The 26,965-nt window shown below is 38.5% G+C and overlaps 1 protein-coding gene and 1 long non-coding RNA gene across 2 annotated transcripts in view; both read left to right on the top strand.

Moving 5' to 3' along the window:
- LOC145446534 (sodium-coupled monocarboxylate transporter 1-like) overlaps positions 1-26,965 on the top strand; it is a 60,808-nt gene that overhangs the window by 452 nt on the left and 33,391 nt on the right. The window contains exon 2 of the mRNA XM_080324871.1: positions 1,043-1,153. Coding sequence (XP_080180997.1) covers positions 1,043-1,153 — 111 coding nt within the window. The remainder of the gene's footprint in view (positions 1-1,042; positions 1,154-26,965) is intronic.
- LOC145446578 (uncharacterized) lies at positions 18,197-21,452 on the top strand. Its single transcript, XR_013917313.1, has 2 exons — positions 18,197-19,148; positions 20,140-21,452. It is a non-coding gene; the product is annotated as an uncharacterized LOC145446578 (long non-coding RNA).

The raw sequence follows: 26,965 nt of genomic DNA, 5'->3' as shown, positions 1-26,965 counted from the left end.
TGTAAAAGCTAATTTAGATATTGACGGTCTATGGCAGTTAAATAGAGGTTTATCCGGGACCCCCGTTACCATCTCCAATTACTTATTGCTTATAATTTAGCTACGCACGTAGAATTATGGAGCATTAAAGGATATCGCAAAAATATTCTTGTCTTCAACTCTAACACAGTGGTTCTAAACCGGGGTTCCGCGGAGTCCTAGAGAGAGACACAACCAACTCATCCGAATGATTTGTGATGATACGACCGTCTTGGCCATCATCGATCCCGATCATGATATACAATATACAAAATACAATATAATATTATCGCGACTGTTGTTGTGGTACGCCGTGTACAGTACCGTACGCTGGGCAGGTTGGGGTTCGAATTCGAAACTCTCACCTTCCGAAACAACAAGTCTATCCCAAATGTTTATAAGGTGATTTGTAATTAAGCAATTGTTGTCGAGCTTTTGCGTTTCGACCGAACAATACTGCGACACTTTCCAAGGTGAAGCTTATCAATCCAGAACTGGTATCTGAAAAGGAACAGCAGGCACATTGATTTACAACACATATCGTCGCAGTGGAATCAAAGTGACTTATGTCCAGTTTCATTGATTCAAACTCAATCAGGGTCAATATATGGATGAAAGAAGATGAAAAGTTTACGTAAAGTCAATTTTCTCAAAATGTGTAAAATGGACATAAGTCACTTTGATTCCACTGCGACGATATTCGTTATTGTGTTTTCGTTTGGTGTTCTGTGTTTTGTTCTTTCAACACTCAGTTGATTCACAGGTCATTTAGTGCACCAGTAATCTATACTATATAGTAATGTATTAGATGTGTAGTTAAATGTGCATTGTGGTAGATTTTTGTTTCTATGACTCAGCGAAAATGTGTGGTTCCGTGAATGGTTGCAGATTAATGTAAGTGTTCCGCGGGTTAGTAAAGGATAATGACCACTGCTCCAACAATAGTTGTTTCGTTGCCTACAAAGTACATATATTAGGCCATGGTAGCCTATAGCCTACGAGTACCGTTGTTTTATTTACTCAGGACGATGTCCGCAATACCAGCTGGAATATCCCTCTCCGTAAGTTTCCAATCAAGCATTACGGTACTTGGAGTTCCGAATGATGTCTATCTTTACGGTATCACATACCTGTGGTATGTATCTGCAAAATATATCGTCCTCCAGTAACGACTATGATGTTGTACGTTATATATTGAATACAGTTACACATGAGTTTCTTGAATAGTTTGCATCTCAATGGGGTCGTTCAAAATAACTTTTTATTCAATTGTACTGGATATTGGATGAAATTTTTAGGCTGCCGAAAAACGCCGCACATGTTGAATTTGGCTTAAATCGAACCAGTAGAAGCGAAGCTATTAGCGTAGAAAATTGCAGTTTATTTAAAAAGTATTTTATTTTCAAATTTAACTGGGTACCACTGTTCCCTCTAAGCAGCGCGCGTAGGCAATTCCGCACTGCTGACATGGCCAGCGCGCACAGGAAACATGTGGTGATGTCGGAGTAGTGAGGATTGAATCGTTTGTGCCCCGCCAATCAGAGAGCGCCACGTCATTCTAATTGCCACGCCCATTTTCATCCCCTAAGGGAACATTCATCTGCTACGTCATCTGTGCCACATCATCAAGCGTCACCCCTATAGTGCCACATCATCCATCCATTGCTATATCATCGCCGCATTGATTGCCGCATCTTGATACTTTTCTCAGATATTGTATTATGTTTATTTAGGACAAATATCATCCGTCCATATTTTTTAAACTTGATTTTATGTGTACAAGTTACGGTTTCTGCAGTTTCCACATTTTACGACTTATGATTGCTGCGTCAAAACTTACCTTGGCTAGAATCGACAGATTTTCTATTATGTGTATTTAGGACTATGTATTTAAATTCCTATTCAGATTATACATAAATGCGAAAACTATGATGTCTATGTAAGGTTATATTCTCCGGATAATATTATTAATATCAAAGTTCTACACATCATCACTAATTACTTAATATAAAATGCGATTTTGAGCGCTGCGACTTGATAATATGAACCCCTACGCTTCTGATGCATGATTTTTTGTGATAAGGACCTAGGTAACATTCAGAGTCTGCAACGATTGTTTGGATATACATTATAGCAGAGGTCTCAAACACGCGGCCCGCGGGCCGCATGCGGCCCGCGAACGCATTTTGTGCGGCCCGCGACGGCATTTTGTATTTTCAAGTGTTCAACAATATATTCAAGTGCCATATATCTTTTTTAGATATATGAACCTAAAGTTCACGCTAAAACTACTATAAAAATCGCTGAAATCTCAACAAACTTCACTATCACTTTTCAAAGCTACCTTGCGGTAAAAGATCAGCTATTACGTCACATTTCTAGTTCATGATGGCGAAACTTGACCCGTTGATGATTCGTGACGGAAAATTGTGATTTGGTTAGGTGTGAACTTCTCGTAAAATGACTCGATTTCGGATTGACTGGGTGATTAAATAAATATGACTCGAGTTGAGTCGGGTCAAACGTAAAATCAGAGATGGGCTTGTGACTGGGAACGGTGACTTGGTAATCCTACGGACGCAACAATCCATGAAACTGTCATGGGCAATAATAATACATTAAAAGGTTGTAGCTTGCGTTGCGTAGGGTATATAGCTATCTAATCAGGTAAGTATGGCAACCATTGGTATTATGTGACCCCCCGTGACGTATAGTTGGTTATATGCTGGGTGTTGTGTGCTCTCTTTATTCATGTTATTATCGGGGACGAGTAAGGTAGCAGTACACTCTACAGCTGTAACACCAATGAATTCTTCGCCGATTGGATATTTCTATTCCAGGGGTTCTTAACCAGGGTCCGCAGGCCCCATCGGGGTACAAAGCACCACATCAGGGTGTACGAGATTCATTGTGGAATCGGGCCTATATTCTGTGGAATATTTTCTTGGTCAATTTATTCAACTATAAAATAATCTTCACTCTAGGCGTGATTTCATGTGAATGGGTTTTCTGATTTCAATATGGGCTCCATCAGTAATTGTGTTGAAAATGGACAGGGGCTACAAGAAATCTTATTGGAAGCACAATGGGTACGATCGCTAAGGTTAAGAAGCAATGCTATTACTCTGGCTCAATAATGATTATATTCAAGTTGTTATTGATTTGTTTCAATAATAATTGAAGGCAAAATCTAGCGATGATTTAATTTGGCTTTGGCAATGACAGTAACAACAGCCTATACTTATCACGACTATATCAACACCAGGATTAGGCTACACCGCTCAAATGCTCTGATATCAGATCAATCTTCAGTAGATTTTCAAATATTCTGCGTAAACTTGTGGCTCGTCAAAGGTCCACTATAGCTGCAAATTATAACCCGACAGTTTTATGATGCCATGATGCATCCTCTCGCATGATATCTATAACTAATTAGTTTGAAAAAGTATGCCCGGCACAAAAACAATGTTATTCAAATACTTCAAAATGTTATTATTTTTTGTGTCAAGCGTGAATAGTACAATAGTAAATTACATTTCCTCAATGTTTGTGGAATGCCTGTCTGCAAGGTCCCCGTCAAATTAGGCCTACCTGGAAGTTATACACTGAATATCCCTATTATTGAGGCTGCGGCCCGCGGCGTCATCAAAACTAGGAAATTGGCCCGCGAGCGCATTTGAGTTTGAGACCTCTGCATTATAGCAATACCCCACTAAACTATAGGCGGTTATATTACTCTATTGGTCAGAGATAACTCATCCGTCCATATTTTTAAACTTGATTTTATGTATACAAGTTACTGTCTCTGCAGCCTCCACATTTTACGACTTATTTTCATTAGACGCAGGCAAGCGATTCTCCAGTTCGGAACTACGGAAACAAATCACTCGCATGTGCGCGTTCCGAATAGTCTTGTAGAATATTCTAAAGTCGTAACAGCTTAGTAGCATATACGCGAATCCCAAGGTGAAAATAATCGAACGAACTATAGCCGTAGGCGTGCGATTCGCAGGGCTTTATTTATACAAACTCTATCGATGCCTGTACGCGAACCCCAGCGTTATAACGATTAGGTCTAATTAACACGTTCTGAAGCCGAAAATTTAGTCAACATCATTGAGATAGCCATGATTTGAAGATGGTGATCGAGTGTGACAATAGCACTCGCCAAGGTTAGACAAACATAACCTTAAACTACTCTCTACTTCACAAAATATAAAGTTATAAAAGTAAGCAGATTTCTATGAAAACCCGTGAAATAGAAGTAAAAGTAGCCTAGAAACATAACTACTTAATGAAAAATCGTGATTCTTGAAGTGACCACATTTCATACGATTCAGTCCTTTTCATGTCACTAGAATAAGGTGATTAAACTGACAGTGAAACGCCGCCGGCGTCTTATAACGTAATAATGTAAGCTGCGTCGGGTGCTGCTATAATGTTAGGAGCGAATATAGTAGAAAGTTCACGTCTGGACACCTGTAAGCAGGTGCGCATACTACCGTAGTAAAACGCATAACAGAATTCACGCAAAAGTCGATATTGCTTTGTGATGCTTTTGATGTTGTTCCATACCGATTGAGAAGATAGGACTCCTAATTTCCTAACTAACTACATAATCCCTAGTAACGTAGTCAGACGCATAACGGAATTTACGCAAAATCGGTATTGCTCTGCGATAATTTTGACCACTATGTTTTGATAATAACTTGCTTCCGAGAAATAAATAACATTCATTATACGTTAGATGATACTTTTCCTTGATATTCTATTATGTGTATTTAGGGCTAATGCGACATCACTATATTAACGACAGGCCTGATTCGAACACACTAATTTTGCGAATTAAACTTTTATCGCGGAACGCAACAAGATAAATCATATGAATTTGTAAACTACTTATTCATGACATAGTAATAATTCTACTTGTGTACTTTTTCATATTTTGCAGCAATTTTAGTAGTACTTAAATTAAATTCGGAATATAAACTAATCGAAAAATTCGGTAACCAATTTCGCATAGGCTATGCATACAAATGAGGAAAGTTACATCAACGCGTGTTAACTAATTGAATTATGTAGCTTGTAATTCATGCAAGTTTCGAAACTTCAACACTGAATCCTTTAAAGTAGATAGAATCGAAAAAACTAATCGAAAATATTCACGAAGTTTGGATGCGACATATTTGGGTTTTTTAAAATCATTCATACCCATGATTCGAAATACTTTAACTAACTTATGTTTTCGACATAAGATAAGCGTGATATGTACAAATTTCTATGTTGCGCAAATGCCACAAACTTTGCTTGCTTTCAGAGCCGGCAACTAAATGGAAGACAGAATTTACGCAAAAGTTGCTATTCTGAAAATTTTGTCAAGGTAATAGTTTAAAAACTTACACTTGAGCACTACGAAATGTTCAAGTACTTTATCTTTACACGACGTTTTTTGTAAAATGAATACTAATATTATTGAAAAAATAAAAAATAAAAAGAGCGAAAAATTACATTTTATCTCGGAACGCAACAAGAAAAATCGTATGAATTTGTAAACTACTTATTCATGACATAATAATAATTCTACTTGTACCCTTTTTCACACTTTATAACACTTTAAGTAGTACTTAACAGTTTCAGTTTTAAATAAAATACGGAATATAAACTAATCGAAAAATTAGGTTACCAATTTCGCGTAGGCTATGCATACAAATGAGGAAAGTTACATCAACGCGTGTTAACTAGTTGTATCGAGTTATCGAATGATTTTTTTCTTTACATCAAAATAACTAGAGTGTGTAACTACATTAAAAACGTATCTAAATGAGCTCCAGGTCATTGTGATTATGCAGCATGCCAAATTTCATCACACATTTCATGATGGAACAACTTTAAAACTAACGCAGTTCTATAGCAACTTTTGCCTAAATCTGTTTTCGGTAGCATGTACATATCCATAGTCAGCTTTAATAACAGAATTACCATGCTAATATGTGACTCCTCACCTTGAAACTTGGTACGTAGTTGTAGGACATTGTGATTATGCAGCATACCAAATTTCTTCACGCATTTCATAATGGAACAACTTTAAAACTAACGCGGCTCTACATCGACTTTTTGCGTACATCTGTTTGCGGGAGCGTATAGCACGTACCTATACATAGTCAACTTTAATAACGGAATTACCATGCTTAACATTGAATCCCAACTCTAAACTTGATTCGTAGTTGTAGGACATTGTGACAATGCACCATGCTAAATTTCATCGCACATCTAATGATGGATCACCTTTAAAACTAACGCAGTCGAATACCGACTTTTAAGCATATCTGTTTTGCGTGAACATAGCATATACCTATGCATAGTCAATTTTAATAGCAGAATTACCGTGTTAAACTTTGAATTCCCACCTTGAAAGTTGGTACGCGATTATAGGACACTATAACAATGCACCATACCAAATCCCATCACACATTTCATGATGGAACAACTTTAAAACTAACGCGGCTCTACATCGACTTTTTGCGTATATCTGTTTTGCGGGGGTGTATAGCACGTACTCATACATAGCTAACTTTAATACCGGAATTACCATGCTTAACATTGAATCCCAACTCTAAACTTGATACGTAGTTGTAGGACATTATGGCAATGAACCATGCTAAATTTCATCACACATCTAATGATGGAACACCTTTGAAACTATCGCAGTCGAATACCGACTTTTACACATATCTGTTTTTCGTGAACATAGCATATACCCATACATAGTTAATTTTAATAACAGAATTAGCATGCTAAACCTTAAATTCTCACCTTGAACGTTGGTACCCAGTTGTAGGACATAATAACAATGCACCATACCAAATTTCGTCAGGCATTTCATGATGTAACACTTTCAAAAACCAACGCAGTTCTATACAGGCTTTTGGCTAAATCTGTTTTTCCGTAGCGTAGCACGTACCTATACATAGTCAACTTTAATATCAATACATGTTTATCGTAAGTCCTACACAGTCATGATATCCGGCCGAGTTTGACTTTTAGAAAACATTATACCGACATCGCGACACCTTACAAAATTGAAACCGCGGTGACTGCTTGAGAGACCTACCAGTGATATCGCGGTAATCTAGTTACTTCCACAAAATAGTATATATTCAACTTACTTTCCACAAATCTAACGCGCAAAACAATTTACTTTGCTAACGAAAAGTGATGAGTCATCAAATCATTATCCACGCAACAATACACCTAAAACATACTATCGTACAAAATGGTCGCTAACCTCTTTGTGCACCAGCTGTAAATCTCACAAGCAACAAGTTTCAAGATTCCAGTTATTGAAAAAATGTTAAAGTGTTTCTCCTGCGCCAAGTCGTTATGTTGACGAAAGCGTATATTGTAATATCATGATCGATTTGCATTCGTTGGTCACAAACTGTCACTACTCTAAATAATTATTTTTCACTCAAACACAACAGCATACTTGTCGCCATTCGTTTTCATCAGGCACGAGTTCAATAAACTTACTTACTACGACATGAATTGGTATTTTTATGTTGTGTAAATAGGTAATAATTAATTTTAGTAACACTATACCAACATCATCGAGTTGTGCGAATAGATTTACATGTGGTGTTATGGTTTTAATCGAAGTACACTGCACGAACATTTAAACAGCGATCGTGTTTCGTCACGCGAAAAATATGTTCACTACTGCGATACTCTGCACAGGGCATGCAAATCCTTTTCACACTCGTAATAGTATACCAACGGCTACCGGCGACAACGTTTAACAATACCAACGACACTAAACATACGATACCTACCCAATCTGCAAATTGTTTCGATTTATTCTGTCCGTTTCAATTTAAGATAAGGAAGCCCATTTCACTCAATGTATCGATGCCTACGGTACTCTACAAAATTTTCTGATTAATTCTCCCTATGCTTATTTATCACAAGAAAGATGATTTGACACCTAAAGTACGAAATACTTTTTCGCTTGAGCTAAGTCGCAGCGCCTGGAGTGGAATTTTACGGGGTATGTGGACTCATTTCGTAGGGCTCTATGCCATAGGAGCATACTTTACGCTCCAATTCGATTTCCACACATTCCATATAATTACTAACAGAACCATTGAGTACCAGCCTTGACACTTTCCGTAGTACTAGATGGCATGTATACAATTTCACGACATCCGACATTACGACGAAGACTATCAAAATATCGAAAGAAGCCCTCTATTCTTTTCTGAAATTATCAAGGTTTTATCAGAACTTCCCTTCATATAAACTCCAGCAGAATCACTAATAACCTCTCAAGTGTACTCAATTTACTCTAATTTGATACTCGTGTACCAAATCCCTATTTTCCGCAAGTATGATAGAGGCTATCGCTCGATACTCAACGATTCGTAATTTTGCTAGAATACAAGTACAATTAGTTTAAAGTAGTTTGAGGTTACGTTTGTATCATCTTGACAAGTGCTATTATCAAAAAATGCTTTTGCTAAACTCTTACACTTTCACTAAACTTCTACACTGAATCTTGTAAAGTAGATAGAAAAGGAAAACTATTAACATAAGGTAAGTGAGAAGCACGCAAATTTCGATTGCATGCAAATGCCACAAACTGCGCTAACTTCCAGAGTTGTTAAGTATAGAAGTACTCGTACGTCTTGAGAATACCCAAGTAGGTTTTTTGCCTACATGTACCAAATACTCTCAAGTCCTTATGATATTGGAGTACATCAACTTCGTGATAGCTACAGTATTAAACAGAAATAGACCTAGAGTACTAACGTTTTTGTGCAGTGAGAGTTCGCAAATTATCGAAGTATTTTTGTTATTTTTATTGCGATAAGTCATTCTGCGGCGCAAAAATGCGTCGTAGGATATAGATGAAACTAGCACCACTCATCAAGACCGCTGATAACAGTACATTTCAACATTTAGTTGCAGTAAATTTCGAGTAAAGTACAAGAAGTGATGATTTCCGAGTGAGTTAAAAAGTAAGTATTGCAGGTATAGTTTACCTGAAAACCGAATACTCTGAAATAGAAGTAGATGCAGTGTAAATAGTTAATCACTTGATTAAGTATAGCGCAAGCAGATAAAACCTATACTTGAGTACTACAAAATACACGAGTACTTCGCTATCGACTCCCTCCACGTAATAAGTGACTACGGTTTAAGACTGCTTTTACCGATACTCGTGGGCAGTGATCAGTGGTAATCAAGAGAGAGACTGGAATACGCCCTTTGCCTTCGCGCAATGGCGGAAAACGACTCGGAAGACATGGTTGCTATTGAGGATACGGCAAAACGCAAACTATCTCTATCAACTGACGAAGATGAGGATACGGCAACCAAACCACCGCCGAGGAGTAGACTCTGCATGAATCAAGAACCCAATACCCGAGAAGGTATGTCCAGAAGTAACTCCGTAAGCGAACATAAGGTTGTCATTACTGGTACCACACGCAAAATGAAGCACTGGAATCCGATTGCAGTTCATGATGGGATTGTATCTATAGTAGGCGACTATAAGGACATTAAGGTTTTGCCATCAGGTGATATTATGATCAAATGCCACAACGAAAAGCAGGTAAAGATTCTTCTTGATACTGAAGAGATAATTACTAAAGAGTCGAAAACCCGCATACCTGTGAAAGTTTCACGCTACCTAAATAGGACACATGCTGCTAGAGCCGTTCTTAATGGCGTTCCAACTGATCTGTCTGAATATGAAGTCGTCCAAGCGCTATCAAATTATGGAGTGACATTTGCAAAACGTCTTAAGCGTAAAACAGATGATGGATACGTAGAAAGTCTCACCGTACTGCTTGGCTTTAACGTAGAATCTCCCCCAGATGCTGTAGCAATCGGCTATTTGAAATTCAAGACAAGACCATATAATCCCCCACCCTTGAGATGCCACAATTGCAACCGATTCGGACACACAAAAAAGAATTGCGGTTCCAAAACCACCTGTTCGAGATGTGGTGGACGAGATCACGAATATTCAAACTGCACGCGAGATATGAAATGTGTCAACTGTTCAGGTAATCATAGTTCTGCATATAGTGGATGTCCAGCATACGAAAGAGAACGGCAGATACAGAAACTGAAAGAAAGAGAGAAAATTGATTACGAAACAGCGAGAGCCAAAGTACAAGTCGAGAGTAGACCCACTACTACCCCTGAAAGTCCTTCGTACAGCGATATAACTCGAGTGCCAAATAAGGTCCAAAACCTATCCCCAAAACCGAATGCTCGGAAACCTAAACCTCCCACCTATCCAATTCCAAACGCATGCAATTTGACGCAAGTCGAAAAAAGTACTGTCCCGCCTAGCAATGGATCGCAGATCCCAGAAGACTCGATATTATCACTGATGACTTCCCTCCACCCATGGGTAATGCTTGCATTCATATCTGAGATAATCAGAGTTACAATCATATCTTGCCAATCGAAAGAGGAGATAGACATATCTCATTTAATTTCATGTGCGGCGCAAAAATGGCTCGGTCTACCAATTGACAGTGAGTCGCTGACATCCTTCATTAACGTTGTTAGCGATGGCAGTCAATAAAGGACTGTGTATACTACAATGGAACTGTCGCGGTATTTATCGGAAAATTCCAGAGTTCAAGCACTATTTATCAAAACTTAGGAAGCAACCAGACATTATGCTACTCCAAGAGACTCATCTAATACCCGAATACGTACCAAAATTTAATAGTTATCGTGTAATCAGAAGAGACAACACAGTTCGCAGTGGAGGACTGGCAGTGATAATTAGTGATAAACTATCGTACAGAGAGATCAAACTTGATAGCCCATCGGGTGTCGAAACATTATGCGTTAAAGTGGGAGAAATTACCATCTGTAATATTTACTGCCACCCAGATTCATCAATCACTCCAAATTACTTTGATTTCATAGGGAATCTGCGGAGTAAAGCGGTGATCTTAGGTGACCTCAACGCTCACCACTGGGCTTGGGGAGCTAACACGACGAATGGAAGAGGACTACGATTGCATGATGTTATGGACAGATTTCACTTGGTATCTTTGAATTTAACTGATCCTACCCACTTGAATATTTCTAGTAACGCAATAACAAGATGGTCCTTGATTGATCACTCAATCGCTTCGGCAGACATCGCGTCGAAATGCTCTACGCAAGTGACGATGGATCTACTAGGCAGTGATCACACTGTCATCTTCACGCACTATAACAATCAAGTCCCGAGGACATCAGGAGAACTCCCTTTGCGATGGAATCTTAATAGAGCCGATTGGACTGAATTTTCACGATCTGCAGGTGTGTCATTAGATGGCAGTGTAGTCGAAGGAGATATAAATGACGTATTCAGCGAATTTAACCAGTGTGTTATAAACGCTGCAAGCAGAGCGATACCTATGAAACGAAATCATGCAAAGAATGCGATCCGCTGGTGGAACGAAGACTGTGCACGCGCTGTGAGGAGAAAGAAAGCTGCATTTCTCAAAATGAAACACACATTCGACATTGAAGATATCATAGAATTTAAACGTCGAAGATCGGAATGCAGAAAAACGATCCTGGCTACAAAACGGGAATCTTGGAGATCATTCTGCGACTCTTTGAATCATAGATCGAACTTAAAAAAAGTATGGAATGTCGTCCACTCCATGTCTGGGAAACATACCAACTTCAAAATACCGAATTTGTCGGTGTCTGATCGCATAATCACCGACGATACCGACAAAGCAAATGTGATAGCTACTAAGTTTCAACGAGCGAGTAGTACATTGCAGTATTCGAATGCGGCTATGTTTAATAGACCTCAGCTGAATACAGTACTGTTGGAAAATGCTGATAGATATGATAATCTGGAGATAAATATCCCTTTCACAATTTCAGAACTCAATGTAGCACTGGCCACTAAGAAAAACTCCTCGCCAGGTGGCGATATGATGAACTACGCCATGTTCAAGCACCTGGATCCCGATAGTAAGTGCAAAATGTTGGAAATAATTAATTTCTCTTGGTTATCAGGACAAATACCCGAGACCTGGAAACACGCCATTATCGTACCAATACTTAAGAATTGTAAAGAGCCAAGTGATCCGAATTCCTATCGCCCGATCGCACTAACAAGTCATTTCTGCAAGGTCATGGAAACTATGATATCTAGTCGACTATCCTGGCATCTCGAAAGTAAGAAACTTCTTGATACATCACAATGCGGCTTTCGCCGTGGTAGACGTGCACTTGATCATGTTTTGGGTTTGCATGACTCCGTCAACAAAGCAATACACAATGGGCGATCAGCGATTGCAGTATTCCTTGATATCAAAAAAGCATACGATACCGTGTGGAGAGGAGCGGTTATCCACAAATTGTCAAACCTGGGTGTCAAGGGTAAAATGTTGCATTGGTTGCAAAATTTCTTAAATGATCGAACATTTCAAGTACGCATTGGAGCAGCTTTGTCCTACAAATTAGAATTGCAAAATGGTATTCAACAGGGAAGCGTTTTGAGCCCTCTTCTCTTTACAATAATGACTAACGATCTTCCGCAGATGGTGTCCACGAATATTGGATTATTTGCTGATGATATTGCTATATGGGAATCGGGGATGGATATTGAAAAGATTTCCTCTGAACTACAAACGGCACTAGACGCAATAAGTCGATGGTGCGATACTTGGGGATTTACCATCTCCAAGGAAAAAACAGTTGCTTTGCTTTTCACGAGAAAACGAAAAATAGTTTATCCTGATCTATTTTTAGGAAAAAACAAGATTTCCTATGAACGCACATACAAGTACCTGGGAGTTATTTTTGACGGACGACTCAACTACAAATCTCATATTGACTATATATCAGGCAAATGCAACAAACGCATGAACCTTCTCAAACTATTAACAGGGACGGATTGGGGTGCATCAACTCACACTCTACTAATACTCTACAGGACACTGATTAGATCTGTAATTGATTACGGAATGGAGGCATACTTCTTCGCTCCGCAGACGTATCTGAAAAAGATCAAGACAATCAACAACAAGGCATTACGACTGTGCAGTGGGGGTATGGTGAGTACGCCTATATGTGCAATTGAGGCAACCTGCAATGAAATGCCACTCGACGTAAGGCACCTGTATCTGTGCCTAAAATACCGATTGAATCTATTGCACCAACGAGATCATCCAAACCACGGCTTGACAGAGAACAGCTGGGAAGATATGCACTCTTAGAAATATTCGTAAATTTACCCAAATTGTACCGGTGAATTTGTCCCGTCAGTTATATTAACGGTAAATGCCCGTTAAATTAATATCCGGGCACGTCAAAAGTAAATTTACTTGTTTTTAAAGGGTAAAAAATTACAGATTAAATTCGTAGAAGCAATTTACGGGATAACCAGTATTTCAGAATTACTTTTAGATTTGTAAAACCAATTTACTGGATAATCAGTATTCCGGATTTACTTTTGCATTCGTAAAAGCGATTTACTGGATAATCATTATTTGCAACATTGCTATTGCACTTACAATTGGATCATTTTACACGCTTATGGTTTTATTATGGACATATATATGCAGGGTTGTAACCAAGTCACATGGTTCCGAGTCACGAGTCAATCTTACTTTTGTGGTTTTGACTCGAGTCAAGTCGAGTCATTTTCAATTCATCACCGACTCGAGTCCGAGTCCAAGTCACCGTTCAAAGGGTCAAGTCCGAGTCTTAGTGTTATGACTCGAGTCGAGTCCAAGTCACAGTATTGAAGTCATGTTCAGCTCATGTTTTCAATCCTGCTTGGGTGATATCGAATTCCTGGCCTAAATAAACACGTGCCAAACATGCTCATTTTGTCCCTATCAGCGTTTTGGCACGTGTTTATTTAGGCAGTTAACGGACAGGTTCTGGCCTCATTTACCGATGCTACAGATAACTTCACTAAGTTAGAACGTAAAATCAAATATCTGTCTTGTCAGTCTGATACATCACCAATTCAAGCATTCAGTTTTTATGATAAGCACATCGACGATAGCTCATAAATTGCTGATAGAGAACCAACGAGTTCACGTCAAGATACCAGCTGATAGAGAATCAACATATGCGTGTTTATGTAGAGGTATTTACACCAGGCCAGCCTGCTGTAAAAGCGTGCATGCAGCTATGTGCATTGTGCAGTGACAAAAAAACAGATACCTTTTGATATTACTTAAGGTTTTCCCAATGGCATTACAGACTAAATCGCAGTTACAGAGCATTAGAGAAATAATTGTACAATGGGGTTGTTCAAAAACATTTTTTCAAGTTTTTCGGCTACTTCTTTAAATTGTTAGATTGCCTAAAAAATCAAATTTGGCTCAACTCCAACCAGTGGAAAGCAATGCTATGAAAGAAAATTTTAGATTAATTACAAATAGAGATTTTCAAATTTTACTAACTACAAATAGAGATTTTCGAATTTTACCGGCTATCTCATAATATTGTTACATTGTGTAAAAATAGGATTCATAGCAAATTCCAACTAGAAGAAATGAAGGTATTAGAGTAGAATATTTTGGATAAAAAAAAAATAGTCGGCTTACTACTAGTATGTAATTATATTATATGAAAGAATTTCTCACTAAAAATACTTCATTTATTTTCAAATCCAAAATTTTTTCCTATCATATCATTGATTCTACTTTTTAACCGATTGGCGCCGGCTGCAATTTTCGAAAAATTTTACTTCAATTTTCAAAGTCGAAAAACTGTACCTTAATGGGATTGGAACACGTCAAACAAGGTGTCATTCGCTTCAAAACTTCAACGCGCATCCGATTGCGCCACTCAAATCATTTCGAGCACTGCGTCTGGCCACTTATATCAAGAGCAAGCCGAGAATTCGTTGATGAGAAACGTATTACATTTACTGTACTCTTTATAAACCTTAACATGGATATCTGGTGACATAGGCTTCTTGTGAATCATATCGGCGAGGAAATCATGATTATGGAGATGGCTCAGTCGATCTAATACGCCCTAATATCGCCATTATCCAATAGATACAATATTGGCGGTTTGCACAATAAACACGCGCCAGGCCGCAGAGTGAATGAGTCATCGGCGAGTGAGCGAGTGACGCGCGTGTATTTTTTAGGTAGAGTAGCCTTCCTGGGCATTTACAAAGCTTATAGAGCACGTAAATGGGTCACTTTAGTATTGATAAACGGAGATTGTCAAGACCTAACCATAAGGACAAACCACAAACGCATATCTTACTACTACGTAAGGTTTATGACGTTAGTTGGTAGCACTTCATACAGACATGATACACACGTTTGCGGGGAATACACAGCGTGTAGAATTGGTCTTGTTGCGATATATACATCACTATTAGCTGTTAGTCTGATGTAGATATAATCTTATGGGCATGTACTCTCCACAGAAACAATCTAAGAATGTCTCCTACCGATAAAATTCAGGATATAACACACTATGTTACAGATATTCGTCCCTGCGTTTGACACTAGTGTGGTAGTCTGCAGGAATTCTCTTCACGATTTTTAGAAGCGGCCTTGGGGTGACATAGGCATAACTAATGTTGTTTATTTTGGCCTTGAAGGTGGAGATTGGCTAGTTCTATTGAAAGAGACAATCCGTAAATGCCTTTCATTACTACAACGAACGATATATATCGTTATACGACAGCTCTTTGTATATCCAGATGAACACTTTTACGTAGGTATATGCGCTGAGTAATATTGTATTTATTCCGAATTATACTTGACTATTAGCCATTATTTAGAATCGTATAGGCAGCAACTATTCACAGACACAATCTATGAAGGTATATCACTATTAGAACTCGATACATATCCCGTTTTGTGACCAGTATTCATCCATCTGCTTAAAGCTGGTACGGTAGGCTGCGAGAATTCTCTTCCCGGTTTTCAAATGCAACCTTGAGCGATGCAGACATAACTAGTATAGTTGTTTTAGCAAGAAAATCAGAAGCTGACAAGCACTATTCATAGAAACAAACTACAACAACTGGCTATGACGAATAAAACCAAATATACGATAGGGTATATGATGGGTATCGGGAACGCGCGTTTCCGCGAAATGATGCGGTCGGCGGATATCTTTGTCACGCGGATTTATAGATTTATAACACCTTATATGTAACTAATATCAGATACGAAGATATGTGTGAACTTGTATGGACACTAGCTTTTCACAGAAAGAAACAACTATGCTCTAAGACGGCTAGAACAAAACATACAGTACGTTATCTGAGAGTGTCAATGACGCGCGTGTTGCCGAGACAGTGTATTTTGCAACATATTTGTCTACGGTATTTGATATCCGATTTCGACGTCTTAGATATAATATATATCAAATAATATGGTATCAATGAACTTGCACAAACAATATCTATCCGCAGACATGAACAGCAGCGACCTAGCACGATTAGAACGGGATATATAGTGGTTCTAATACAGTACGCTTCCCTCTAACGGCAATGGGTAAAAATACCCACGCCGGCGGGAGACGGTTAAAATTGAGCCAGATTCAATGTTCTTTTTATGCAACGTAACAATTTCATGAAGTAGCCACCGAGTAAAATAAAAAAAGAAGTTACTTTTGAACAGTCCTATTCTACAAACATCACACAGCATTAGTCAATCATTATTACTTACATGCACAATGCACAAACCTAACAAAACAGACAGCAGATCACGTCAATGATTAGTTACACTTTAAAAATACCAAAGTGGAGAGGAGATCCTCGGATATATTAGAGCGGCATGGCCTTAGAATAAATCCACCTCTACTGAATACACGTTCCACTGGTGCACTAGATGCAGGACTTGATAAGCATTTTTGAACCACACTGAAGAGCATAGGATACTCATTCTTTCGAGTCGCCCAAAAATGCAAAGAATCATCGCTTTCAAATCTACACATGAGCTTATCAGTCTCTTCCAAGTACTTGACTATATGAGTCATTGCGTTGGGTCTAATTGAACGTTGCTTCGATCGTTTGCTTGTATAATTGGAAAGTCTCAAGTACTTTGATTGCGGAGGATCTAGTACCTCTTCGTCAGATGATTTTGTACCTTGGCTGGTGATCCTGTATGAATGAGTGTCAGGCTCAGTCATCATCAACTCGATTATTTTCTGCCGCAGTGCAATTCGGGATTGCTCTGAGCAATTTAGATCCATAAGCTAATGGAAAGCAAATTTCGGATCGAACACGCATGATGTGAAGAAGATGGTTTCACCAAACGGTTTGGGATTACCGATAGGCCAATCCAAAGACTCATCAGTTGTGATCATGTTCACATTTACAAACACTCCTGCAAAACGCTTTAAAATAGAATTTTTCAATGCTTCCACTAATGCGCGCAAGTAATTGACAGTGATAGCGTGCCTAATTGCATGGTTGTAGAGTGAGAGGGAGCGCAGGCTTGGTAGTTGGTACTACCCTGATTGGCATTGCGACGCAAGAATGCTGTCTGGCGAAACGAGAGGGTAGCTCAAGAGCAAAAGAGCCAGACAGCATTATTGCGTCCGAATGCCGATCTCCATAACAATGAAAAATTCGAGGCTGATTGTGGGGGTTTCAGGGCCACGAGCGGAATAACATTTATATTTTCGTAATCAGTGCGGAGTCAGCTTTCGATTGATACCCGTTTTACCAAATTTAATGCTCGCCAAGCCGGTCAAAAATGACCTTCAAATTGCCTGTAGCCAAATCGAAATTGTGACGTGAATCAATTCTTTGGGGCGTGAGATTTGGTTGTGTCGACAGCATATAGGACACTATGGTACCATTGTCTGTTGTTTTTGCGGCGGCATATCTGATATCAGACGAGTGCAACGAAAGCAGTGGTGACAAATAGCGATGTCGGCAGAATTCGTCAGATGTGTTGAACTAGCCATTACGATTCGCTATTTATTCATCTTCAAGTCATATAAAATAAGCCGAGTCATTGACTTGGGTCGAGTCATGCGTAATGACTCGAGTACAAGTCGAGTCAATTCAAATATTGACTCGAGTCGAGTCGAGTCATTTTCCCATTTCAAGAAAATGACTCGAGTCAAGTCGAGTCACAAAAAAAACGTGACTCGAGTCTGACTCGAGTCGAGTCATGACTCGAGTCATTACAACCCTGTATATATGTGATTTTCGTCATTACATCATGTTTCAATCGTCAAGCAAATTACGACATCGATGGCCGTGTTGAATGCTAATCGGTGAATGGTATCCGAACATTTGGGCATTGCAGATACCATCGTTTATATCGATTTATAAATAGTATCCTTTGCGACATCAAGGTCTAGCAATAGTAGCATGCCAAGCGAATTTGGTATGTTATGTAGCTTTACTGCAGGTATGATCTTTTGTGTAATTATCTGCTCGATCAGTTCTGGCACCATTGTCGACTCCTTAACGCATGTATGGTGCAAACTATATATCGAAACAGTGGAGCTGGCGTATAGCCGCCATGATCCTTTGCCATTGCGACGAGAGTAGTATACGTCCTTTACCTTTTTCCTGCGAATGGCCTTATGAATTGTTTGATCATGAATTCGTAGCTGCTCGAGCGAACAGTACATTATGACGTCATACATATTCCAGACATAGCGGCGTCAGACGTCAGACATATCAGAGCCTGAGCACGTGCAGCTGAATGTTGCAAGATAGGTATGATATCGACGCGATGCGTTGCTGTAAGATATTGAGGGTTTCGAAGCAACAGCTTAACTTTTCTTTAGAATATCGCAGGTTTTGATAGCAGATATTGTATAGGTATAGCAGTATCCGAGCTCAAACCTGGCAAGTTATTCTCAGTCCTGTTTCTGAAGACGTATCTATTTTCGTTACAGTTTAATGGTGAACAGAAGCTATGGCTTATAAGAATGTATTACATTTTTTGACATTGAACTACACGAAAATGGAAGCGTTATGGCATTATGAAGCATGACGTCGAATGCTTATGTGATAGAAAGGGATCATTTCGCCTCTCGCTTCTAGCTTCTAGCACGGTGCCGCGCGAAATACATCGGACGTGCGATGCGAAGGAATATTGCCAGAAAAGTTTGCAATGACGCTGGAAAAGATGATTCAGGTACGAAGTCCTATCAAACTCAACTGGCGTCGTTGGCCGGATTCAATCTTTCAAACCGCTCGCGGGCCGGATCAGTCAAATCATTCCAAAATGTTACTGTACCTCAAAACGCCCGCCCTTACTTATCTCTTGAATAGTTTATTATCAATCCTGTATACATTTTGGTATATTACATAACATTCACGATCATATCACATGGATATATTCTAGCAGCACCTTTACTCGCAAACAACGGAATTTTGGCAAAAATTGAAAGATTGATCATTTGAATTCAAACGCTAAAACACTGACTCTAACGACGGAATAAGCTGACATATTTGTATGCTCCCTTTGTTTTATTCGTAATCTGCCGTTAACTCGGCGTATGCGCTTTAAGGAACACAAGTGATTTAATTGTAAACGCAGACGTTAGAATTTGGCTCATTCGGGTTTTCTGTCTGTCTGGGGCCATTGAGTAGAAGCGATACAGCAGTGCGACAAAATATATTTGAATGGTATTTTTTGTAGCTATTATATTCTCCATGCGACCTGCATATAACAGTTTCTTTTTCACTTCACTAATAACTACTTTTTGTCTCATTTTTTCATAAAAATCTGAACTCAGTGTGCACTTTTTATAGTTTTGGGAAATGGATGTCAGTATCACCAACTTGTTCCAGATGATGACTAAGAGTAAAACCATAACACCGCTGTCGGATAATTATATTACGGCCTATGATCTTGACATTTGTGGCCTTGCGAGAAGTATTTCTTACAATAATATCTCAACATTTGTTAGAAAATGTGCTGGGTAATACAGGGGTTTTTCAAACTAGTCAGAATTGCTTCGCAAGCCGCATGCGGCCTGCGGTCGGTATGTTCGACACCCCTATCCTAGGCCATCATTATTCGAGAAATTGAGAAGAATATGAAAAGTCGCAGTATGTCATACTATAGCGTCTTAAAGTTTCCAAATTGTAACTGTGTTGATGACTGCATGATTTTTGTTCAGATTATAGAAGAACCTACAAAAGAGCATGGCCCAAAGTACAGTCCTTCAACTGCTGCTGAAGTTTTGATGACTGATGATCTCCACAAGAATGACTGGATTTTCGTCACTATCCACACTTACTTTTTTTTACGTGTTCCCGCAACAAATAAACCTGATTCAAATTTACTGGTCTCAGGAACGTAAAACTGCTGCAAGGGACCAGACGAGTATATTGATATTACAGCAGATTTCGGTTACCTTCAGTTACGGAAATTTTCCGTAACATTTTCTACGGTCAGCATATGTAAAATCATATTACGAGGAGAGTTATATTGAATTTACTGTTCTCATCAGCGTAAAACTGCTGCACTGGACCAGACCAGTAACTTGGTATTACAGCCGTTTTCCGTTACATCAGGTAACGGGAATTTTCCGTAGAAATTTTAACAGTCAGTCTTTGTAAAAATAAATTACAGTCAATATTATTTACGGGAAAATATTTTTCAAATTTACCGGTCTCAGAGTCGTAAAACTGCTGCCAGGACCAGACCAGTAATTTGGCGTAGAATATTTTTAACAGTGTGTACACGCTATTGAATAACCGATTCAGAACTTTCAATTCCTTTACTAGAAGCTCGACACTCGACCAAAATGCGACCATCCGAGGAAACGAGACGTTATTAATTTCCCCTTGGACTATTCATCCTCCCGTAATTGATTCAACCCTGTCGAGATCGTTATCCCGCGAGTCACCTTGCTACATGATAGCCATCGAAGTCAGGGAGTTTCTAGATGCTTACTACACTAACTCAGTGACTATATTCACAGATGGGTCGAAGACCGCGAATGGATCCGGATACTCGGTATATGTGCCAAGTATTGACCTGAGAATTGCTCACGCTGCTCACCGCAATTTCTCGTCATTCACAGCAGAATTATGTGCCATTAAATGTGCCTTGAATTGGATTGACCAAAACAACATTACTGACTCCATCATTTTAACAGATTGCCTAAGTGCTCTGCATTCCGTACACAATTTCCGTTCAGCTCGACACTACATAATCAATGAAATCGTGGAAATAGGACATCGCTTGAAGAATAGAAGCATGTCAACTACAATTGCGTGGATACCCGGACATTCCGGCGTCAGAGGCAACGAAATTGCAGATCGACTTGCAAGAGAAGCCGCAAACATTGCAAATGAAATCACGACCTACGATTTACCACTAACAGACGCGACAACGTTAATGTTCCGCCATTGCAAGTCGATCTGGAATGGACAATACCAAAGTACTGACCAGGGAGCAACGTATCGACAATACCAGCCGACAATCGACACGACAATTCCAAGACAAGCATCGAGAAAAAATGAATCTACGTTATTCCGGTTACGAACGGGACACTGCGGATTGAATGGACATCTCCACAGAATAGGGGTGTCTTCGACACCTTTGTGTGCCCATTGTGGAGTCATCGAAGACGTGCGCCATTTTTTGATGGATTGTCCGACACTAGAAGAACGAAGACAAATACTAAGAAACCGTGCGCATCGAAAGAGAATACCATTCGACTTGGAAAACTTATTGACAGACACCAATATATTACAACACGTAATCGATTTTGTAACATCATCGGGACGCCGTATATAATTATCTACATTTGACTTCTGACTGAGAGTTTCATGTACTGTATTTGCAAGTTATGTTGTCACGTGGTGCAAAAGACCATGCTGTTATAAGCACCATAACATGCTTTTATTAATAAATAATAATAATAATAATAATAAAACCGATACTCGTCAGTTTCCGTTTTAGATAGAATTCGGAAACCAAATAATTTCATAAACATAAGCTAATTAAATGAATTTACTCGAATGTACTATGCCGCGCTGATAAGATTAATCATAATATACTTATCATGTTAGAGCGATTTTTCTAGCGTAGAAAATCTTTCAAATGTAGTAAGCAGGCCAATATGAAGATATTCGTTGAGCTGAATAAACATAAAAAATACTCTAGACTACTTTATCGGTACTTTACAGTTTCAGTTTTAGATAAAATTTGTCCCTTTCACTCCTCGCTATCTAAACATGTTTAGAATATATTATTTGCGATGATACGAACCCGTAAAGTACTCAAGTAGCTTTTCGTTGGATATAGATGAAACTGACACCACTCACCAAGACCACTGGCCCACTGACAAAAAGTACATTTCAACATTTTAGTAACAGTAAAGTCCTACTAAAGTACAAGAAGTCATGATTTCCGAGTGAGTTAAAAAGTAAGTATTGAAGGTATAGTTTGCTCGAAAACCGAAAAACTCTGAAATAGAAGTAGATGCAGTGTAAACAGTCAATCACTTCATTTAGTATAGCGCAAGCAGGCCAAACCTATACTTGAGTACTCCAAAATATACAAGTACTCCCTCTACGTAAAAAGCGACTAGGGTTTAGACTACTTTATCGGTACTTGACAGTTTCAGTTTTAGATAAAATTTGGTGAGACTTTAAATTTTAAAGTAGTTTGAGCTTACGTTTGTATCACCTTGACAAGTATCATTATCAGACATGAAAATGATACTATCGCCTAATACAGAAGTTAACACACGTCAATGTGCTTCGGAATTCACGAGAAATTGCTTACTAAGAGAAGTATATTCTTGTATACACAATAGTGGAGAGAATCTTTAAAATGTAGTAAGCAGGCCGACGGGTATTCATTGAGTTGTATAAGCATAAAAAACATTCCCGCGCGCTTCTAAACCTAACACTTCCTACCCTACCACCTAATACTAAGACGCGCGCGGGAATGTTTTTTATGCTTATACAACTCAATGAATACCTATCGGCCTGCTTACTACATTTTAAAGATTCTCTCCACTATTGTGTATACAAGAATATACTTCTCTTAGTAAGCAATTTCTCGTGAATTCCGAAGCACATTGACGTGTGTTAACTTCTGTATTAGGCGATAGTATCATTTTCATGTCTGATAATGATACTTGTCAAGGTGATACAAACGTAAGCTCAAACTACTTTAAAATTTAAAGTCTCACCAAATTTTATCTAAAACTGAAACTGTCAAGTACCGATAAAGTAGTCTAAACCCTAGTCGCTTTTTACGTAGAGGGAGTACTTGTATATTTTGGAGTACTCAAGTATAGGTTTGGCCTGCTTGCGCTATACTAAATGAAGTGATTGACTGTTTACACTGCATCTACTTCTATTTCAGAGTTTTTCGGTTTTCGAGCAAACTATACCTTCAATACTTACTTTTTAACTCACTCGGAAATCATGACTTCTTGTACTTTAGTAGGACTTTACTGTTACTAAAATGTTGAAATGTACTTTTTGTCAGTGGGCCAGTGGTCTTGGTGAGTGGTGTCAGTTTCATCTATATCCAACGAAAAGCTACTTGAGTACTTTACGGGTTCGTATCATCGCAAATAATATATTCTAAACATGTTTAGATAGCGAGGAGTGAAAGGGACAAATTTTATCTAAAACTGAAACTGTAAAGTACCGATAAAGTAGTCTAGAGTATTTTTTATGTTTATTCAGCTCAACGAATATCTTCATATTGGCCTGCTTACTACATTTGAAAGATTTTCTACGCTAGAAAAATCGCTCTAACATGATAAGTATATTATAATTAATCTTATCAGCGCGGCATAGTACATTCGAGTAAATTCATTTAATTAGCTTATGATTATGAAATTATTTGGTTTCCGAATTCTATCTAAAACGGAAACTGACGAGTATCGGTAAAAGCAGTCTTAAACCGTAGTCACTTATTACGTGGAGGGAGTCGATAGCGAAGTACTCGTGTATTTTGTAGTACTCAAGTATAGGTTTTATCTGCTTGCGCTATACTTAATCAAGTGATTAACTATTTACACTGCATCTACTTCTATTTCAGAGTATTCGGTTTTCAGGTAAACTATACCTGCAATACTTATTTTTTAACTCACTCGGAAATCATCACTTCTTGTACTTTACTCGAAATTTACTGCAACTAAATGTTGAAATGTACTGTTATCAGCGGTCTTGATGAGTGGTGCTAGTTTCATCTATATCCTACGACGCATTTTTGCGCCGCAGAATGACTTATCGCAATAAAAATAACAAAAATACTTCGATAATTTGCGAACTCTCACTGCACAAAAACGTTAGTACTCTAGGTCTATTTCTGTTTAATACTGTATCTATCATGAAGTTGATGTACTCCAATATCATAAGGACTTGAGAGTATTTGGTACATGTAGGCAAAAAACCTACTTGGGTATTCTCAAGACGTACGAGTACTTCTATACTTAACAACTCTGGAAGTTAGCGCAGTTTGTGGCATTTGTATGCAATCGAAATTTGCGTGCTTCTCACTTACCTTATGTTAATAGTTTTCCTTTTCTATCTACTTTACAAGATTCAGTGTAGAAGTTTAGTGAAAGTGTAAGAGTTTGGCAAAAGCATTTTTTGATAATAGCACTTGTCAAGATGATACAAACGTAACCTCAAACTACTTTAAACTAATTGTACTTGTATTCTAGCAAAATTACGAATCGTTGAGTATCGAGCGATAGCCTCTATCATACTTGCGGAAAATAGGGATTTGGTACACGAGTATCAAATTAGAGTAAATTGAGTACACTTGAGAGGTTATTAGTGATTCTGCTGGAGTTTATATGAAGGGAAGTTCTGATAAAACCTTGATAATTTCAGAAAAGAATAGAGGGCTTCTTTCGATATTTTGATAGTCTTCGTCGTAATGTCGGATGTCGTGAAATTGTATACATGCCATCTAGTACTACGGAAAGTGTCAAGGCTGGTACTCAATGGTTCTGTTAGTAATTATATGGAATGTGTGGGAATCGAATTGGAGCGTGAAGTATGCTCCTATGGCATAGAGCCCTACGAAATGAGGCCACATACCCCGTAAAATTCCACTCCAGGCGCTGCGACTTAGCTCAAGCGAAAAAGTATTTCGTACTTTAGGTGTCAAATCATCTTTCTTGTGATAAATAAGCATAAGGAGAATTAATCAGAAAATTTTGTAGAGTACCGTAGGCATCGATACATTGAGTGAAATGGGCTTCCTTATCTTAAATTGAAACGGACAGAATAAATCGAAACAATTTGCAGATTGGGTAGGTATCGTATGTTTAGTGTCGTTGGTATTGTTAAACGTTGTCGCCGGTAGCCGTTGGTATACTATTACGAGTGTGAAAAGGATTTGCATGCCCTGTGCAGAGTATCGCAGTAGTGAACATATTTTTCGCGTGACGAAACACGATCGCTGTTTAAATGTTAATGCATGCATTTCGATTACCGAGTTGCTATACAATAGAGATGACTCTGCATTAGATCGTGAAGTGTACTTCGATTAAAACCATAACACCACATGTAAATCTATTCGCACAACTCGATGATGTTGGTATAGTGTTACTAAAATTAATTATTACCTATTTACACAACATAAAAATACCAATTCATGTCGTAGTAAGTAAGTTTATTGAACTCGTGCCTGATGAAAACGAATGGCGACAAGTATGCTGTTGTGTTTGAGTGAAAAATAATTATTTAGAGTAGTGACAGTTTGTGACCAACGAATGCAAATCGATCATGATATTACAATATACGCTTTCGTCAACATAACGACTTGGCGCAGGAGAAACACTTTAACATTTTTTCAATAACTGGAATCTTGAAACTTGTTGCTTGTGAGATTTACAGCTGGAGCACAAAGAGGTTAGCGACCATTTTGTACGATAGTATGTTTTAGGTGTATTGTTGCGTGGATAATGATATGATGACTCATCACTTTTCGTTAGTAAAGTAAATTGTTTTGCGCGTTAGATTTGTGGAAAGTAAGTTGAATACATACTATTTTGTGGAAGTAACTAGATTACCGCGATATCACTGGTAGGTCTCTCAAGCAGTCACCGCGGTTTCAATTTTGTAAGATGTCGCGATGTCGGTATAATGTTTTCTAAAAGTCAAACTCGGCCGGATATCATGACTGTGTAGGACTTACGATAAACATGTATTGATATTAAAGTTGACTATGTATAGGTACGTGCTACGCTACGGAAAAACAGATTTAGCCAAAAGCCTGTATAGAACTGCGTTGGTTTTTGAAAGTGTTACATCATGAAATGCCTGACGAAATTTGGTATGGTGCATTGTTATTATGTCCTACAACTGGGTACCAACGTTCAAGGTGAGAACTTAAGGTTTAGCATGCTAATTCTGTTATTAAAATTAACTATGTATGGGTATATGCTATGTTCACGAAAAACAGATATGTGTAAAAGTCGGTATTCGACTGCGATAGTTTCAAATGTGTTCCATCATTAGATGTGTGATGAAATTTAGCATGGTTCATTGCCATAATGTCCTACAACTACGTATCAAGTTTAGAGTTGGGATTCAATGTTAAGCATGGTAATTCCGGTATTAAAGTTAGCTATGTATGAGTACGTGCTATACACCCCCGCAAAACAGATATACGCAAAAAGTCGATGTAGAGACGCGTTAGTTTTAAAGTTGTTCCATCATGAAATGTGTGATGGGATTTGGTATGGTGCATTGTTATAGTGTCCTATAATCGCGTACCAACTTTCAAGGTGGGAATTCAATGTTTAACACGGTAATTCTGCTATTAAAATTGACTATGCATAGGTATATGCTATGTTCACGCAAAACAGATATGCTTAAAAGTCGGTATTCGACTGCGTTAGTTTTAAAGGTGATCCATCATTAGATGTGCGATGAAATTTAGCATGGTGCATTGTCACAATGTCCTACAACTACGAATCAAGTTTAGAGTTGGGATTCAATGTTAAGCATGGT

This window comes from Botryllus schlosseri, chromosome 9 (assembly GCF_051294905.1).
Source record: "Botryllus schlosseri isolate E-star chromosome 9, Bs_hap1, whole genome shotgun sequence".
Taxonomy (NCBI): domain Eukaryota; kingdom Metazoa; phylum Chordata; class Ascidiacea; order Stolidobranchia; family Styelidae; genus Botryllus; species Botryllus schlosseri.
The sequence above is the reverse complement of the archived record's forward strand: the minus strand, read 5'-3'. Positions and strand labels throughout refer to the sequence as shown.